The sequence below is a fragment of the Puntigrus tetrazona genome, chromosome 20, assembly GCF_018831695.1.
Source record: "Puntigrus tetrazona isolate hp1 chromosome 20, ASM1883169v1, whole genome shotgun sequence".
NCBI classification, from domain to species: domain Eukaryota; kingdom Metazoa; phylum Chordata; class Actinopteri; order Cypriniformes; family Cyprinidae; genus Puntigrus; species Puntigrus tetrazona.
This window is the reverse complement of record NC_056718.1, coordinates 26387661-26407660: the sequence shown is the minus strand read 5'-3', so window position 1 is coordinate 26407660 and position 20000 is coordinate 26387661. Positions and strand designations below refer to the sequence as shown.

At 42.0% G+C, this 20000-nt stretch overlaps 1 protein-coding gene across 4 annotated transcripts in view; it reads left to right on the top strand.

The window, feature by feature from the left end:
* Window positions 1-20000, top strand: part of LOC122325425 (MAM domain-containing glycosylphosphatidylinositol anchor protein 2-like) — a 114693-nt gene that overhangs the window by 32263 nt on the left and 62430 nt on the right. For all 4 annotated transcript variants that reach the window (XM_043220471.1, XM_043220473.1, XM_043220470.1 and 1 more), the window contains exons 2-3: window positions 1238-1377; window positions 10719-10893. In XM_043220471.1, the coding sequence (XP_043076406.1) occupies window positions 1238-1377; window positions 10719-10893 (315 nt within the window). The remainder of the gene's footprint in view (window positions 1-1237; window positions 1378-10718; window positions 10894-20000) is intronic.

Here is a 20000-nt window from a genome sequence, read left to right as displayed (position 1 = left end):
TTTTTTTTTCATTTTATTATTTTTATTTTTCCCAATTAGCCGCCGGCTGTGCAGGACAGATTTGCTGGGGTCGATTGCGTCCCTCCAGCATCTTCACTGCTGTTTTCACGCTCCGTGTTATTGAACAGCTGTGATCTACACACACACACACACACACACACACACACAGTACTTCATCATGACATCAGTGATCTGTCTGAGCAGACGCAACCATCAGTTCACACGCAGTTACTTAAAGAGCTCTTGGGCGTAAAAGAGGAATGATCTCAAGCGTCTGCTGGGTCAAAGGTGCTCGGTGTTCCTGGAGCCCTTGGCGCCTTTTTCACACATAAATGCAACGATATCCATAAAACAACATGCTGAATGAGACAATATTGAACACATGCTGTGACGTAAGTGATGAATGATGAATGCAACCAAATAAAACGCCGTTCTTTTCCCCATAAAATGGGTGATAGTTTAGCAGCGTGTCTGTGTTCGTCACTCCACTCAATTCATTCATTGTATTTTGATGTCATTATTTTCCCACAAGGTTCAAAGTGTGTCATTTGCGGTCGTGTGTGTGTGTGTGTGTGTGTGTGTGTGTGTTGTGAGCCAGAGACATTTCTTCAGTATGAAAAACAAAATCCTGGAAAAAGGATTGTTTTTGTAGAGAAAAACAGCTGTGGTTAACAGAATAATTCTGCAAAAATACAGTAAAAGTGTTTAAGTTTCAGCTTAAAATGTTCATTTTGTTTGTAAATGATGAAGTTCTGGTGATATAAGGTAACTACACGGGAAGGTTCAGGGTTAGTATGCTAAATGCTACATAAAAATTGACAAAATGCAAAGTTTAATTTAACACTTTACAATACGGTTCTATAATTAACAACGGTTAACAACATTAGCTTAGGTGAACTATATATACCAATACTTCACCAGCATGACTTCATCTCAGTTCGTGTTTATTTCAGTGTTTACTGATGCATGATGAAATCCCAAGCTATGTTAGCTAACATCAGTTGATGCACTGAGCAAAGAGGAAGCTAATGTTAACAAAGATGAACAAATAGTGTAATAAATACCTTGCTTTTCTCATGTATAGTAAAAACGCATTATGTCCGATCATTGTTTAGTCACCGACCAGCTTGTTAGTCGTCTAGGTAGCCGTCAGACTGAAGTGCGCTTGATAGAGCTCAAGGACGTCCGTGTTTGTTTGATTCGCCGAATGTGACGCTCTCGTCTGTTCTCTTCACAGCGCCTCCGACGGTCCGGATCGTTCACTCGGGTCACGCGTGTAACGTGGAGGAGGAGCGTTATTCTGAGAGGGTTTACACCATCCGCGAGGGAGAGACGCTCGAGCTCACCTGCCTGGTCACCGGACATCCACGACCACAGGTGAGGAACCGACCAATCAGGAACCGCATATCGGCCGATAATCGGTATCGCCATTTAATCGGTATAGATGCTGTCAATCAAAACAAGGCGGAAATACGAGCTTATCTGTGAAGGAAAGGTCTGTAGGATTTAGGGTTGCCAGATTTTTACGCAATTATCAAGCGATCTCACTTTAAAAAACAGTGCCGATAATGCAGGTCCTATTTGAGCCGCAGTTTAAAGGGACAGTTCACCCAAAAATCACAACTTCGCCATTTTTACTCGCCCTCAACTTGTAAAGAAGATATTTTGACGAATGTTAGTTGAAGGTGGTCAGCCAGCTTTTTGGTTACTAACATTGTTCTGAATTTCTTCTTTGGTGTTCATCAGAACAAAATTAAAACTTATACCGGTTTGCAACGATGTGAGGACGAGCAAATGATGACAGAATCATGTTAAGTAACTAAATATTAGTTTCGTTATATTATTAATTGTGATTAATCGCTTTCAAAATAAAAGTTTTTGTTTACATAATATATGTACAGTGTATGTTTATTATTATATATATATATATAAAAAATAATAATAATATAAAAATATATATATATATGTATATATGTATATATATATATATATATATATATATATATATATATATATATATATATATATATATATATATATATATATATATTTATAAAAATAATAAATAAATAAATTTGAACGCTTTCCTGAACTTTAACCTCGTAAATTCATGATTATTCACGGTGGTGGAGTTTTTATCGCGTGTATAGCAGCTGAACCGGTCTCTAAACGCGTCTGAAGCTCTGCATGCTCTCATGAACCTCTGAAGAAGACGAGGAGGAGTATGATGCTCTTTATGAATGTGTGTGTGTTCTCCTGTAATCTGCTCGACTCACACACAGTATTTCCCCGCTGAATACGAGCGCACGACCGAGCGGATAAACGCCGCTAACCCTGAATAAATCCATCCGAGGGGCCAGATCAAGCGGAAGGGCTTTTTTTGGCTCGGTTGACGGATCTGATGCGATGTTGGACAGACGAGGAACATCATACTCCTGACTCCACATCAGGGCCGAATTCTAGAATTATAGTAGAGTTATTTTGAAAGCCCCACCAGGATAAATTCACCGTTTCGCTGTTTTAGCCTTTTTTGAAAATATCACAATGCCATATTGTTGTTCAAAAGGCAAATATCTTTTTTTATAATTTTATTCTTTAATATTTAATTTTTTGATATTTAATTACATTCGACATTTGTTTTAAATTGTTACTATAATTTTTTTTTATTTCGTGCGTGACAGATTCAGGCCATTTTCAACACATTCACGCTGAGATAAAAGTCGCATCCCTGTATACTGCCATGCAATATTAATGCAACTTTTTGTTTTGCTTTAAAACCAGCCGCGCATTCGGGCTCGAAATCTGACGCAAATGTTTTACACAACCATCCTAACACATATAATTAAAAACAAAGATCTAAAATAACTTTTATGTTGATGGCTAGAGAGTGCTTTTGAGGGTTAAGTCGTTTCTGGCCGTGAAATGATTCAGTGATTCAGAAGCCGGTTCAGTATTTCGACTCACTTCCTGAAAGGCTGGCAGCGGGTTTTATTTCTCTGGGAGCGAGCGCCAGAAGCGGGATGAGATGGGCTCTGGAGTCTCAGAGATGACTGAGCCGTTTGATTTTAAGAGGTTTTTGATCCAGATTTAAAACATGAAATGACAAACATCTGTCGAATCGTGTGCTGAACCGCTGCCCTTCAGCCCCGACGAGGTCAAGAGGTCAGGTCTTAGAGCACTTGCTCTCCCGTGTCCGCTGATGACGACAGAAGTGGGGTTTTTTGTTTGTTTAGATTTAATCTTTATTATTATTTATGCATTTGAATTGCCAGTTGAACAGGTTGTGTTTTTTAAAGATCAAGATAATAAGATTACACTAAAATACAGTAATTATCAAAATGTAGTTAAGTTGCATGAGTTCTAGAAAATGCATGTGGGAAATATCTGTCTTTATATTTAATATATTACTTTTATAATTTGTAAAATGAATATATATATATAATATATATATATATATATATATATATATATATATATATATATATATATATATATATATATATATGTGTATATATATATATATATATAAATCTATTATTATTCTATTATTTATTCTATCAATTTTAATTTAATTGTTTATTATTTAATTAATTCATTAATTTGTTTGTTCATTTCTTTATAGCTTTGAAACGGTTCAGTTATAAAAGTTGGGTTCTTATATTTTGCTGTTATAGCATTACACAGAATCCTTTATTTTTTTAATTTAAGCTCTCATTTTAATTTTAGTTTAAGTTGTCATAGTTGTCTTTAAGATAGTTGTTGTTATATCTGTTAAGATGTTCTTTGTCTTCGGCAGCAGGTTGTTTTACAGTATTCTGGTCTGGAGAAATGACATGAGCTTCGAGGTTGTCCTGGGGATTGCCCGTTCACCCTAATTAATATTTAATTGCCCTTTGATCAATGTACAGCTGGTTAATTTGTGTCGGCGGGCAGGTATTGATCCCGATATTTCAGGCTGAGTCGTGTGACGCTCCGGCGCTTCATTACAATATGAAAACCAGATCGCAGGCGGATCAAACAGTCCCCGAGTCTCCTTTGAAATCAGATTATTAAGACGTGAGACGTCTGATCCGGTCCAGAGCCGCGCTTCAGAAGCAGTGTACTGTATGGAGAGATGGTGTCTGAATACTGTATGAGCAGCTCAGTCAGAGACTGGGATAAGAGGAGGGAAGAAGGACAAAAAGGACCAAGTAGTGGAAAATAAAAAGTTCTTTTCTGCAGATGAATATTAAGGGCAGCTGAAATTCTCTAGTTGTTAGCAAAAAGCTTATTTTTAGTTTTAATGAATATATATATATATATATATATATATATATATATATATATATATATATATATATATATATATATATATATATATATATATATATATATATATATTTATATATTTATATATTTCATTTTATTGTTATTATGCAAAATCACTGCAGAATTATGTTTTCAGGTTTCGTTTTAATTTCAGTTTTAATTTTTATTGTAATTCTACAATTTTTAAATAAATGTATTCCTCCATATGTTTTAGATTTAGCCATTTTAGTTTATGTTTTGTCTTTCACGTGTATAAAAATCTATCAGGAGAATTATGAGAGAGGAAGTGATTGGATCTTGAACAGTGCTGTGTGTGTGTGTGTGTGTGTGTGTGTGTGTGTGTGTGTGTGTGTGTGTGTGTGAGTGTGTGTGTGTGTGTCTGTGTGAGTGTGTGTGTGTGTGTGTCTGTGTGTCTGTGTGTGTGTGTGTGTGTGTGTGTGTGTGTGTGTGTGTGTGTGTGTGTGTGTGTGTGTGTGTGTGTGTGTGTGTGTGTGTGTGTGTGTGTGTGTGTGTGTGTGTGTGTGTGTGTGTGTGTGTGTGTGTGTGTGTGTGTGTGTGTGTGTGTGTGTGTGTGTGTGTGTGTGTGTGTGTGTGTGTGTGTGTGTCTGTGTGTGTGTGTGTGTGTGTGTGTGTGTGTGTGTGTGTGTGTGTGTGTGTGTGTGTGTGTGTGTGTCTGTGTGTGTGTGTGTGTGTGTGTGTGTGTGTGTGTGTGTGTGTGTGTGTGTGTGTGTGTGTGTGTGTGTCTGTGTGTGTGTGTGTGTGTGTGTGTGTGTGTGTGTGTGTGTGTGTGTGTGTGTGTGTGTGTGTGTGAGTGTGTGTGTGTGTCTGTGTGAGTGTGTGTGTGTGTGTGTCTGTGTGAGTGTGTGTGTGTGTCTGTGTGTGTGTGTGTGTGTGTGTGTGTGTGTGTGTGTGTGTGTGTGTGTGTGTGTGTGTGTGTGTGTGTGTGTGTGTGTGTGTGTGTGTGTGTGTGTGTGTGTGTGTGTGTGTGTGTGTGTGTGTGTGTGTGTGTGTGTGTGAGTGTGTGTGTGTGTGTGTGTGTGTGTGTGTGTGTGTGTGTGTGTGTGTCTGTGTGTGTGTGTTTAGTCATATGGGTATTATAGGGGTATTACAATCTAAAGGTGTTTTATGAGGACACTGCCAGTATCCCCATAATTCAAAAGGTTAAAAAACATCTAAAAGTTTCCAGTAAGGAGTAGGTTCAGAGCAATAACACATACAGTCTATACAGTATAACATCATAAAAACCTCATAAACCGTGTGTGTGTGTGTGTGGTAAAAGTTTTATGTGAAATATTTATTTCAGGTCAGTACTACATAAAAATTAACATTTTTGCAGACCACAGCTGTATATTTAAAAAGATACAAAAACTACCAATGTGTTCGATATATATTTCAACCGATGTATGTATTTAATTTTCAGAGGGGGAAAAAACTAGCTAGAACACACTTTTTTTATTATTTCTAGTAGGTTATTAAAACCACATCTGTCCTAAATATAGGCTTTACTGTAAGACTTTTGCGTCTGAAATACATTTTCACGCGTGTACGCTGAAACTACATACATGCACAGTTTGAGAAAATGGCAAATCAAATTCATACCGCAATCGTTGTTTTTGCATTTTCTTTATTTTGTTCATATCTGAGTATGTGCAGGTTTCTGTTCTACGTGTATCCTATATCAGCGGCGCAGGCACAGCTCCTGCAAACAAGCAATCAGGAAGCAAAGTGCGTCGTTCGGAGAGCAGCACTTTCAGGATTTTGTCGGCAGAATCAGCAAACAGGATCTGAATTACAGCCTCGGGCCGATCCAGGACGTCAGGAGCCTTCATCCTGCACTTAAAGACTCACCGTGTGATGGAGACACCTGATACACAGCAAGTAGCTCACCCTCGGTTCATCTGAGTTTAGGACAAGTTTGTTTCATCAGTTTCTCAGCAATGGAAGTCAATGGGTGCCGTCAGAATGAGAGCCTGATAGAAACAGCAGAATAATCCACAGGGCTCCGGTCCGTCTGGAGAAGACCGAGACGAGTCCACGATCTCTATAACGTTTAATTAGTTGATGGACCGATTGAGCAAAAGACTTATTTAAAAAATCGAGTGTAATGCTGCTTTAAATTGTTTTTCAAAAATGTTTAAATTTGCGTTTTTGTTCTTCTGAGCAAAACACTAACGTCACGCATTTTTCCTGGATTTATTACATTTACCCACTGAAACGTCTGTAAAACGTCAACGGCGTAACAGTCTCGTCAGGGCTGTTTGTGACACATTAAAACATGAATTACTTTCACACCGAATGCTAATTAGTTGCAATTGTATTCTTTTTTTTTTTATTTGCCACTATGCTAGGTTTTGCCCGTTGGCTTTAAAACGCAATAAATGAATATTTACAAATCAGAAAACGGTTTTCCTTAAATATTGACAATGAACGATTATTTCAAACTAATTTTATTTTCCAAAAGGGTATTTAAAACCTTAACAGTAGACACTTTGCTCACATGTAATGTGTTTTCTGTGGACATAAAATCGCTTTTGTGAGCTTCTGGACGTCTTTGACCCCCATATCATTTCTGAAACGCATGAAAAACAGTTATCTCTATCTTAATTTTACACGATGCACTGACTGCTGATCATTTACAGTACCCTGTTCGAATGCATCGGCCATCATTTCTATAATTCAGTTTGGAGTCGAAATGAGGTTTATATCGATGCAGCGAAGCGTCAGAAAGCGACAGCTCCAGTATAAATGTGAATATACGAGGACGCTGAATCTGCTGAGGCTGCAGGTGTGTGTTTTAATGAGAATGAAAAGACCAAGCCGTGAACTTATTAAACTCCCTCAGTCCCTGCCTGAAAGTTTCCACTTTCATTACGTGAGATTTTTCTTTTTTTTTACCTCAAATCCCTGTAACTGTGTTTTCAAGGCCTGTTCGTCTTCTAATTTTCTCTCCGCGGTTTGACAAGCACCTGTATATATTTCACCGTTTTTTTGGGGGGGGCCTTTCCTTCAGCTGGGTTTTTCGGCAAAAGCTGGCCTTTGTTGGATCTTCTCACAGACTCGATTCATATTCACGACAACGCCTCGGTTTGAAATGACTGTCAGATTAATCACAAAGCACCGACAGTGAGGATTTAGAGTCTGTCTGTCCTCTCCGGCTCCGGCGTTCACACTGAAACACGACGCTGTGTGTTAAATACTCAAACGCCCCAGATCACGTGGAGCCGGCGCAGCTTAATTATCATACAAACATTTCAAAGAAGACTCTTTTGGCTGCATTCGTTCTCAGTTTAACATTAAAAATGTAAAAATAGTATCAGAATGTAAGTCAGCTGTGTTCTGTGTGAATGTGCGTCAAAAGAGTCATTTATTTCTGTGTATCTCGCGTGATCTTCGGATATCATAATAATATACTGATTTACTGCTCGAGAAGCATTTCTGCTTAACATCAATGTTGAAAAGTATTTTTTATGATTGATTTTTGTGGAAAATGTGATGCATTTTATTTTTCTGAATTCACAGACGAATGTAAAGCTCAAAAGAACGCGTTTATTTGAAATCGAATTTTTTGTGACATCGTAAATGTCTTCATACGGTCACTTTTAAACTACTCTACGAGTCCTCGATGGATATAAGTAATAGCTTCTTTCAAAAAAATGAATCTTGCTGACATTACACACACCGAAAAAGCGATTTTGCTTCAAAATGTTTTAAAAACAATTACAAAAACAAGAAAAGTAACGCATCAAATGTAACATTAAACCTCGAATAGCATTTGAGATGATAAATAGTTTTGCTATATATTTAGTGTTAGCTGGTCTGAAGGATAATATGCTTTTATATCCATTTCAGGAGCTGTAAACCTCATTCTGCAAAATCACAAGATTCATAAATCTGAATCTACAACCACAGTCAGTTTTTATTACTTGGCTCCAGGCTGAACAGTCTGAAATATTGTGTATCAGTTCACATTAAGATGATCGTATTGCCCCCATAAATGCTGTTTGGTGTTTTAAACCAAGATCAGTTATCGATTTTATAGAATAAGTTACGTGATGCTTTATGACTCGCAGGCAGCGTTTCGAAGCTGACCCGATGTAAACAAATAGCCTCAGGTTGAAGGCATGGCATTAATGAGCTGGGTGGCCCGGATCACGCGGATCCTCCCTCCCCGTGTCTCCACTTTCCCGAGATCCCTTGACTGGGACGCTCAATCCTCATCAGATCCTCCCCTCGTTTCTAAAGGAACACGGCGGTTAATCTCTGTCTCGACTGGGACGCCGCGCCGAAATAAAGCGGATGGCAGCGCGTGGTATCACCTTGTCACTCCGCAGAACACGTGGCGTCTTAAATTGACACTGGCATTGTCGAGACGAAATGGCAAGGAGGAGCTCCCAGAGGACCCGTGCTGGCATTTGTTTGACAAACGAGCGACTGTGACATAATGCCACACAGCATCTTTACGCACATGCTTCAGCTGAAAGTGTCGCACGTGTTGATCAGGAGCCGGCTGCGTTCCAGGAAATCGTTGGAACCAGAAGTTTTTTCGAGACCAATCTCGCACTGAGCGACTTGCAGATCGTCGAGAGCCCTTGTGACTGGAGCGGAAAGCCTGCAAAGCGCCAGTTTCATTCGCAGCGTGAGTCATTGTTTTCAAGGTCGGGTCGTTGCAGTTCAGTGTTTGTTGGTGCATCTGCGTTTATTTCAGACCTGCGTTCCAGATTTCTGCAGACTAACAAGCTTTGACTGGCAGAGTTTTGATGCTCGGGCTGATGGTACGTCTTGTGTGGGTGGTTTATAGTCACACGCTGTCGGGTCGTATAAAGCCATGTGCAAAATAGCAAGACACTGCAGGAGAACAGGGTGGAAAATTTTAACTAATAGATATCTCAGTGCTTTCCCTACGTGAATAAACACTGTACAATAAAAAAAAACTGTTGCATATTAAAGATTTTCTGTATTGTTGTGTTTAAATACACAAATGAGGCAGTTTCTAATGCGATATGTGCTAACTTGCTTTACATTTACAGAAAATACATCTAAGCACTGATTTCAAATTCTTGCTTGATTTTGTTGATCTATTAGAGTTAAAGGTTTTTATAGAAGGGATTTTGGATTTCTCTTTTTATCACTCCATAAATCGGAAAAAATACCACAAAAAAAGCATTTCGGCAACGTTTTTATAAGTAAAATGTCATATGAAGGTTATATGAACAAACCCCTCAGTAAAAACCTTCAGGATACAGAGAGGAATCAATCTCTAAAGACATGTGCATGTAAGAGCTGCTGAAATGCTTAAAAAACTTTTAAAAGCTTTGTAATTAAAACCGAGCCTATAGTCGCTAATAGAACAAGTGTAAGAAACGAACACTTAAATGTGTATTTTGGATTTTTTTTTTGTTTCTTTCCAACATTTTAAACATTGATTCAAAATTCTTGTTGACATATTAAAGCTTTGTTCAAGAGGTGGCTCTGCATTTCTCATTTTATCACTGCATGCATTAGAAAATACAGTAAACCGGAAAAAATGCATGTTTAGTAAGTATGTGTCAAACTAGTTTTATGAACAAAACCCTCAGTAAAAATCTTCAGAATACAGAGAGGAATCAATCTCTAAAGACATGTGCATGTAAGAGCTGCTGAAATAGGAAAAAAAACGTTTAAAAGCTTTGTAATTAAAACCGAGCTTATAGACGCTAATAGAACAAGTGTAAGAAACAAACACTTAAATGTGTAATTTTTTTTGTTTCTTTACAACATTTTAAATATTGATTCAAAATTCTTGTCGACATATTGCTTTGTTCCAAAGGTGGCTCTGCATTTCTCATTTTATCACTCGTTTTATCACACATGCATTAGAAAATACAGTAAAGCGGAAAAAATGCACGTTTAATAAGTATGTGTCAAACTAGTGTTATGAACAAAAACCTCAGTAAAAACCTTCAGGATATAAAGAGGAATAAAGCTGCAAGTTTTAGTGTATGCCAGTGCTGCTGAAGTGGAGAAAAAAGCGTTTAAAGTTATGTTTCGTCATAGAAATCTATAGGCGAAAGTAGATAAAGAGCCATAAAATATACATATAATGTTTTCTTTCCACTGCTTTGAAAGAAGACGTGTTATGGATCCATACCTGAACAGTTCACATGGAAAAGCAATGATTTTGCTACAGTGCCTTGTCTTTTGCGGTGTTTGTTCGGCAAAGTTAGATTGAAGTCTGTTTCTAAAAGGCCATATCAGCTGCCTTTTTAAATCTGGATTATTCACAAGCATCAGACATGCATCGCTGCTTCTGCACTTGTTCATGCAACATTAACGTGCATATATGGCTCCGTCCGCGCTCCATTAGGCTCTAAATGGTGTGTAATGTGTGAAATGGTATGGTTTGAGATTGAAGTGATTTTTTCCTCGTGCAGATTCGATGGACCAAGACAGCAGGCAGCGTGTCGGACCGATTCCAGGACTCCAGCGTCTTCAACGAAACCCTTCACATCGCGAAGATCCAGAGACATCAGGGTGGACGCTACTACTGCAAGGCCGAGAACGGACTGGGTTCCCCGGCCATCAAGTCCATCAGGGTGGACGTCTACTGTGAGTTCAGCTCGTTTTGTCTAAATGTCCTGCAGAGAAACAATAAGGGAGTCAGCAGACGTCTTAAATGAATGCGGAGCAGTTCTGATCACTTGATTCTTAGGTCTTTTTTGTCGGAGGAACTTCTTTTTCTCTCGTTGCAGTAACGGAGAAGCAGCTGATGTTGTGTGGATCGTTGGTGTTTCTGAAACACAGTAAATGATGTGTTTTTCATGTAGGCTTTCTTAATGGAAAGAATACGGACGAATGCATTTAAAGGTTATTTTCTATGGAAGACCATTTCTGCCACAGAATTAAAAAAAATGTATTTCCGACATGTTACACAGTTCTTTTTTTCAGAATAGTGAGACGTGAATACACTCAGAATTGCAGAATTTTACATACGGTACTTTGTAAATGTACAATCTCACAATTGTGACGTTTTCCTCAGAATTTAGATTTTGCATATCGCTACTTTTCATACTTTAAAAAAGGTGTTCGCAACTTTTTCAAAAAGTGCTTTCTATACTACTTATATTGGTCACCTTTTAGAGTTATATTTTGCAGTTTACATTAACTTTTCTTTTTTTGCAAAACTATTTTTATATCACAGTTTAAATGAAAAATACATATAATATTTTAACAATCACATTTCTATGCTTTCCTGCTACAAAAATGGCTTTAGATCAGATTTTGTTTAGGTACAAAGGAGACAAAATCTCAAGAAGATCCTATTTTCTGGTCCTTCTCATATTTCACCCAAAATCAGAATAAAATGACATGTAATCCATCAAATTCACATTCCTTTAATCCAAACTAAATAAAAGATGTAACCACGTGAAGTGTTTAAACCATTCTGAATAAATAATATACATTTGTATTATATAAATGAGATTCACTGCTGAAAATAATTAGAATGACAAAAAATGAAATAGTAATTATTTTTACTAAAATTAAAAGTAAGATGACCAGTGACAAGTTAGATCGTTTAAAAAATCGTTTTAGTTTTGTCTTTTGATTTGGGGATTCTGACATGTCCCAGCATCTCTCCAGAACATCATCCCAAACCCAGCAGAACCTCTCTCTCTCTCTCTCTCTGTCTCTCTCTCTCTCTCTCTCTCTCTGTCTCTCTCTCTCTCTCTCTCTCTCTCTCTCTCTCTCTCTCTCTCTCTCTCTCTCTCTCTCTCTCTCTCTCTCTCTCTCTCTCTCTCTCTCTCTCTCTCTCTCTCTCCTCTCTCTCTCTCTCTCTCTCTCTCTCTCTCTCTCTCTCTCTCTCTCTCTCTCTCTCTCTCTCTCTCTCTCTCTCTCTCTCTCTCTCTCTCTCTCTCTCTCTCTCTCTCTCTCTCTCTCTCTCTCTCTCTCTCTCTCTCTCTCTCTCTCTCTCTCTCTCTCTCTCTCTCTCTCTCTGTCTCTCTCTCTCTCTCTCTCTCTCTCTCTCTCTCTCTCTCTCTCTCTCTCTCTCTCTCTCTCTCTCTCTCTCTCTCTCTCTCTCTCTCTCTCTCTCTCTCTCTCTCTCTCTCTCTCTCTCTGTCTCTCTCTCTCTCTCTCTCTCTCTCTCTCTCTCTCTCTCTCTCTCTCTCTCTCTCTCTCTCTCTCTCTCTCTCTCTCTCTCTCTCTCTCTCTCTCTCTCTCTCTCTCTCTCTCTCTCTCTCTCTCTGTCTCTCTCTCTCTGTCTCTCTCTCTCTCTCTCTGTCTCTCTCTCTCTCTCTCTCTCTCTCTCTCTCTCTCTCTCTCTCTCTCTCTCTCTCTCTGTCTCTCTCTCTCTCTCTCTCTCTCTCTCTCTCTCTCTCTCTCTCTCTCTCTCTCTCTCTCTGTCTCTCTCTCTCTCTCTCTCTGTCTCTCTCTCTCTCTCTCTCTCTCTCTCTCTCTCTCTCTCTCTCTCTCTCTCTCTCTCTCTCTCTCTCTCTCTCTCTCTCTCTCTCTCTCTCTCTCTCTCTCTCTCTCTCTCTCTCTCTCTCTCTCTCTCTCTCTGTCTCTCTCTCTCTCTCTCTCTCTCTCTCTCTCTCTCTCTCTCTCTCTCTCTCTGTCTCTGTCTCTCTCTCTCTCTCTCTCTCTCTCTCTCTCTCTCTCTCTCTCTCTCTCTCTCTCTCTCTCTCTCTCTCTCTCTCTCTCTCTCTCTCTGTCTCTCTCTCTCTGTCTCTCTCTCTCTCTCTCTCTCTCTCTCTCTCTCTCTCTCTCTCTCTCTCTCTCTCTCTCTCTCTCTCTCTCTCTCTCTCTCTCTCTCTCTCTCTCTCTCTCTCTCTCTCTCTCTCTCTCTCTCTCTCTCTCTCTCTCTCTCTCTCTCTCTCTCTCTCTCTCTCTCTCTCTCTCTCTCTCTCTCTCTCTCTCTCTCTCTCTCTCTCTCTCTCTCTCTCTCTCTCTCTCTCTCTCTCTCTCTCTCTCTCTGTCTCTCTCTCTCTCTCTCTCTCTCTCTCTCTCTCTCTCTCTCTCTCTCTCTCTCTCTCTCTCTCTCTCTCTCTCTCTCTCTCTCTCTCTCTCTCTCTCTCTCTCTCTCTCTCTCTCTCTCTCTCTCTCTCTCTCTCTCTCTCTCTCTCTCTCTCTCTCTCTCTCTCTCTCTCTCTCTCTCTCTCTCTCTCTCTCTCTCTCTCTCTCTCTCTCTCTGTCTCTCTCTCTCTCTCTCTCTCTCTCTCTCTCTCTCTCTCTCTCTCTCTCTCTCTCTCTCTCTCTCTCTCTCTCTCTCTCTCTCTCTCTCTCTCTCTCTCTCTCTCTCTCTCTCTCTCTCTCTCTCTCTCTCTCTCTCTCTCTCTCTCTCTCTCTCTCTCTCTCTCTCTCTCTCTCTCTCTCTCTCTCTCTCTCTCTCTCTCTCTCTTTCTCTCTGATCGGCTCTGTGTTTCTCTAATGCTTCAGGTTTGTCTTCAGCCACGGCGGGATCAATTTCACACGTCCAGGTAGAAGCAGGAGAGGTGTGGAGGACTGAGAGAGGAGACGAGCCGTGTGAAACCACTGTTTAACATTTTGTATTCGTTACTCCCGATTGGTCAGAAATTGAGTGGGCTGGTGAAAACCGCCTGTAAATGCCGTGCCGGGAATCCGAGACGTAAAGTGAATGTCACTGGTTCTCGCTGTATGTGATTCGTTAGCTGTAGAGTTCCTCTGGAGAAATGCTAAAGTCGTCCCCGCGGGCCGGGCGTAATTGATGGGTCGCTGTTTTTAGCTCACCGTGGCCACCGTGATATTTTTGAATCATGTTGACAAAGTGAATAAAGTCGTAGAGACCGGGATTACTGTGAATGATTCTCTAACTTCAGTTCTGCCGTTAGTACAACCTGCGAAAAGAGTGATACTGTCTAATGTACCGCCATTTATCAAGGATGAGGTCATTGAGAGAGAATTGTCCAGACATGGAAAGCTTGTCACAAAAATTAAGAAAATCTCCCTAGGTTGTAAATCACCACAGTTAAAGCACGTTGTATCTTTTAGGAGGCAGGTGCATATGATTCTAAACAACCAGAACGAAGAGATAAATTTAGCCATGAAGTTCAGGATCGAGAACTTTGACTATGTCATCTTTGCTACCTCGGAGTCTATGAAGTGTTTCAGGTGTGGATGTAATACGTGTGTGTCCTGAGAAAAATGCAGATCAGAGTCATAATACAGATGAATTATCTACCAATTCAGATCAAGCACAAAACAGTGAAACATCTCGTGTTGACAAGGATGGGTCTGGTGATTGTGTAAATAATGAAGCTGAAAGTATGGCAACAGGTGAAGGTAGTGTTTCTGAGCAGGCCACAGCGGATAACGCTGTAGATGTTGATATGTCAGAAGATCAGAGTCTGTTCAGAACACCAACATTAAAAAGAAAAACTAAAGGTAAAGAAAAAGGTAAAAGGGCTAACAAAAAAGGATTGGTTGCTGGTGGTGCAAGGGAGCTCGAACCAGAGCTGAGTAACGTTGAGGAATCTGCTGTGGACAGTGATGGTGATTCGTCAGACTCTGTGAGCCCAGTTTCACAGAAGAGATCTGTACGCAGTGCTTACACACTGGACAAAATTAAAAGTTTCTTCAGACAACAAAAAGGGATGAAGGGTGTGGTTGTAGAAGAGTATTTTCCAGATCGTGAGCTGTTTATAAATTCAACCAGGGTCCTAATGAAAGACGCTGGTGCCTTCACTGAACAAGAAGTTTTTAGGCTAAAGAAAATTGTTCAAAAGTTAAAACTCAACTTACTGAACGATGAATTTGAATCAGCCTAGTTTTGGTTCTCCTTTTCTGAAATGTTTACTTTTAGTGTGCTTAATTAACTTTCTCATGAGTAGAATAAGGATGGGCACACTTAATTTAAATGGTGCAGGACAGCAAGAAAAGAGCAATACTTTATGATTTGATTAAACAGAAGAAAATTGATGTAATGCTGCTCCAGGAAACTCATAGTGATGCTTTCACTGACTGGTTCAGAATGACTGGTTCATGGAGTGGGATGGTTTAGCTGTTTTTAAGCCACAAAAATCACTGCAGTGGTGGCTTAGCAGTACTTTTTAAGAAAAGCTTCATGCCTATATCGTATGATGTAGAGCACATTGTTGAGGGACATTTAATGAAAGTAACGGCAAAGTTTGAAAATAGGACCTTAGTGTTTATAAATATATATGCTCCTGTTCTTGGTCCTGAAAGAGTTCTGTTTTTGGAAAAAGTAAGTAATATTCTGACAAACTGTAAAGAGGAGGAATTCATGTTTATTGAGAGGATTTTTAATTGTACAGCAAATGCTGGAATGGATAGGAACCATAGAGAGCCACATCTTGCATCTCAACATGCAATAAGAAAGCTCATAGCAGAACATGATCTGTGTGATATATGGAGAACTTTATATAAAGAACAAAGGCAGTACACATGGGCTCAAACAAGAGACAACTTTATTTCCTTGGCTAGATTGGATAGGTTTTTGTCACGTTCTCCGGACTTTGTTTATGTTTTTCGTCTCGTGCCATGTGCTCCCTGTGCCCTGCCTTCCCTCAATGTTAATTATATCATTGTCATCAGCTGTGTCGTGTTAAGTTAGTTAATTTCCTGTGTACTTAAGTCCTGTGTTTTCAGTTCCGTGTGTCCGATCTCGTCCGTATGAGCGTGTGATTATGTCCTGTCATTCTGCCCGTCTGCCTGCCTGTATATTGTTTATTTCATCCCGAGTGGATTAAAGCCTTTTTGTTTTCGTTCAATCTCGTTGTTTGCTAGCCTGCCTATCACACGCGTGACAGAAGATCGGACCGTATAAAAGTACAGTTTTAGCGGCGATTATTTCTTTTATTTTGTGGTCATGTATTCCCGCACAACGACCCCAACTTCCTCATCCTCCTGCTGGAGCAGGAGGATCGCTCTCTCGAGGGTTATACGAAGGACTTCCTCGCCTCGCGAACGACTCGCGCTACCCGACAGCTTCCTCTGCTCGATCCACTGCCGAGGATTAAACACCACCACACGAGCGAAGCTGTCCGAGACGGCCCTCGAGAGCGCGCCGCTTACATCGAGTGGGTGCTGGTGTCCTGCAATTCACCAATGACTGTTGCGCTGGAGGACACCGACACCAGCCCCACTCAGGATCCAGAGCCCAGCTCATCCCTTCACCGTGTGGTGAGCCCCAGCCTGAGCCCACCGCTGACACGGGGCGGAGTCGAGCGTGTCCACGGACCCATCGCCAGAGAGAGCGACCGAGCCGTGGAGCGTAACAGGACCCAGCCGAACACGTCAGACCAGGTGCGCGAGCCAGCAACAGAGCTCACCGCGGTGGAGCGAGCCGACTGCAACAAGAGCGCGGGGTGGAGCTCCGCCCAGTGCACATCGGCTGAGGGTGAGCTGATTCCCCACCTAGGGCTGCTGGATCCCCAAAAACTCCCTCCATTGCCCGCGCCACGTGCGCTCCGCCCGATGCCGCGCCTGCGTGCGCTCGCGTCCCGTGCCGCGCCTCGCGCGCTCCGCCGATGCCCGCGCCTGCGTGCGCTCCGTCCCGTGCCCGCGCCACGTCGCGCTCCCTCCCGTGCCCGCGCCACGCGCGCTCCTCCGTGCCGCGCCACGCGGCGCTCCCTCCCGTGCCCGCGCCCGTGCGCTCCTGCCCGCGCCTCGCGGCGCTCCCTCCAGTGCCCGCGCCGCGTGCGCTCCTCCAGTGCCCGCGCCGTGGCGCTCCCTGTTTTCCCTCCTCCCACCCTTGTCACACAACGACGATGGATCCCAGCAGCCCCTGCGCTCACCTCAGCTCTCCAACTGGAGCTCGCCACGGGTCTGCCGGTCTCCGCCGCCGTCGAGGGTGAAGGATCCCTCGCCTCGCCGTTCTGCCTCCGAGACCCAGACTCCTCCTCGGCTCGTAGACCCGCCGGCTCCCCTGGGCTCCTAGCTCCTCCTCTCCTCCCGTGGTCCGTCAGTCCACCAGCTCCACCAGGCTCCATCGTCCCCGGCTCCGCCTTGGTCTGTCGTCGACCATCCGTCGCCTCGGATTCCTCTCCTCGGCTTCACCTCGTCCCTCCATCCCACCGGCTCTGTCAGGCTCCTCCTTCCCTCCGGCTTCACCTCAGTCCTCAGTCGCTCTGGCTCCGCCGCGCGTCCGCCCCGTCCCCGTCTCCGTGTCAGTCGCGAAGCCTGCGGCGCGCCTCGACCTCCAGCGCCTCGACGTCACCCTGGCTCTTCGGCTCTCCGTCTCTGCCTCAGTCTCCTCCGCCAACTGCTCCACCGCTGCGTCGGTCGGCCCCATGGAGTCGATGGTCACTCCTCCTCCATGGCTCCTCCCTCCGTCGACTCCACCGTGGACCACCATAGCTGGGCTCTGGATCTCCTCCTGCTCCGGACTCCTCCTTTCTTCTCCCTGGCTCCTCCCTCCGTCTGTTCCTCCCTGGACTGTCTGTTTACCCCCTCCTGGGGGCCGTCCTCCACCAGAACCTCCTCCCAAGATCCTGTACCTCCAGTTCCCAGACATTTTGTTTTTGTTGTTCCTCTTTAGGTGCGAGGACGCACCTTCCGGGAGGGGGGTGTAATGTCACGTTCTCCGGACTTTGTTTATGTTTTCGTCTCGTGCCATGTGCTCCCTGTGCCCTGCCTTCCCTCAATGTTAATTATATCATTGTCATCAGCTGTGTCGTGTTAAGTTAGTTAATTTCCCTGTGTACTTAAGTCCTGTGTTTTCAGTTCCGTGTGTCCGATCTCTCCGTCCGTATGTGCGTGTGATTATGTCCTGTCATTCTGCCCGTCTGCCTGCCTGTATATTGTTTATTTCATCCGAGTGGATTAAAGCCTTTTTGTTTTCGTTCAATCTCGTTGTTTGCTAGCCTGCCTATCACACGCGTGACAGTTTTATTGTTTTAAATATAATTTTAATGTTATTAAGAAATGTGAGATTTTGCCCAGTGGCTTTTCTGATCACAGTTTAGTAATTTGTAGTATTTTTATTGCTAACATAAAATGTAAGAGCGCTTACTGGCATTTTAATGTTTCGTTGCTACAAGATAATTTTTTTAAGGATGTTTTTCTTTTCTTTTGGAAGCAGTTTACTTCCAGGAAAAAAGATTTTTGTTCCTTACAGCAATGGTGGGATTATGGGAAAAAGAAATACAGCAACTGTGTCGTCAGTACACTCTTAATGTATCTAAGGACATCTCCCAGTCAGTGAGAACCCTAGAGACTGAGATAGTGGGACTCCAGAATTTGGTAGAGTCCACAGGAAATAGGGGACTTGTTGAGGTCCTTAAAACTAAAAGAAAGGATCTGGATAACCTGTTAGGCATCAGAGCACAGGGAGCTTTGATCCGCTCACGTTTTCAGAGTGCAGTAGAGATGGATGGCCCAACCAACTTCTTTTTCGGTTTGGAAAAGAAGAATGGTCAAAGTAGACTCATACATTCATTGTACTCATTGGATGGTACAGAAATTGTACAACCTAAAGAAATTAGAAAAAGAGCAGTACTCTTTTATTCTGAACTGTACAGGAGTGAAAACATGGAAGTAGATGATCTGGCCAGCTCTTTTTATGCAAGTTTGCCCAAGGTATCAGATGAGACCAACTCTTGGCTTGAGAAGCCACTTTCAGCATCGGAGCTGCATGTTGCTCTGCAGAGCATGGATTGCGGTAAAGCTCCTGGAATCGATGGTCTTCCAATTGAGTTTTACAAAAGCGTTTTGGTCTGTGCTGGGTGAGGATCTGCTATCTGTGCTCAATGATAGTCTGGCCGGAGGGCTGTTACCTTTGAGCTGCAGGAGGGCAGTTATTACCCTGTTACCCAAAAAAGGTGACTTAAAAGAAATAAAGAACTGGCGTCCTGTCTCACTTTTGTGCTCCGATTTAAAGCTGCTCTCTAAAACTTTGGCCATCAGGTTGAGGGAGGTGGTTGGGCAGGTTATTCATCGGGATCAGACTTACTGTGTGCCGAACAGGTTCATCTTTGATAATGTTTACCTAATTCAGGATATCCTGGAAGTCTCTAGGCTTTTGGATATAGATACTGGTCTTATTTCTCTAGACCAGGAAAAAGCATTTGACCGGGTTGAGCACAGCTATCTCTGGCGTACACTGGAGGAGTTTGGTTTCAGCTCTGGTTTTATTGCCATGATCAGGGTTTTGTACCAGGATGTTGAGAGTGTACTGAAAATAAATGGTGGTCTGAGTGCTCCTTTTAAAATTTTTAGAGGTATTAGACAAGGTTGTGCTCTTTTCTGGCATGTTGTATGCTCTTGCCATTGAACCTTTATTGGTTAAGATCAGAAAGCATTGAAGGTTGGACTATACCATGCTCTGGAACAAATTTTTAAGCTGTCTGCATATGCAGATGATATTATTGTGTTGGTTAAAAGGGCAAAATGACGTTGACCTTCTTAAAGAAATTTTAGATAATTTTGGCATCATTTCCTCTGCCAAGGTAAATTGGATGAAAAGTGAAGCTGTTGCGGGTGGGAAATGGTCTCAAAGGTCTTCCTCAATTACCAGGTGGTTTGTGCTGGAAAAGGGATGGGCTAAAATATCTAGGAGTGTATGTTGGCAATGATCTAATGCTAAGTAAAAATTGGGAAGATGTTCTAGATAAAGTAAAGGACGATTGCAAAAATGGAAATGGCTCTTGCCAAAAATGTCTTTTAGAGGAGGTTATAATAATTAATAATCTGGTGGCTTCAGTGATGTGGCATCGTTTGGCCTGCATTGATCCTCCAAA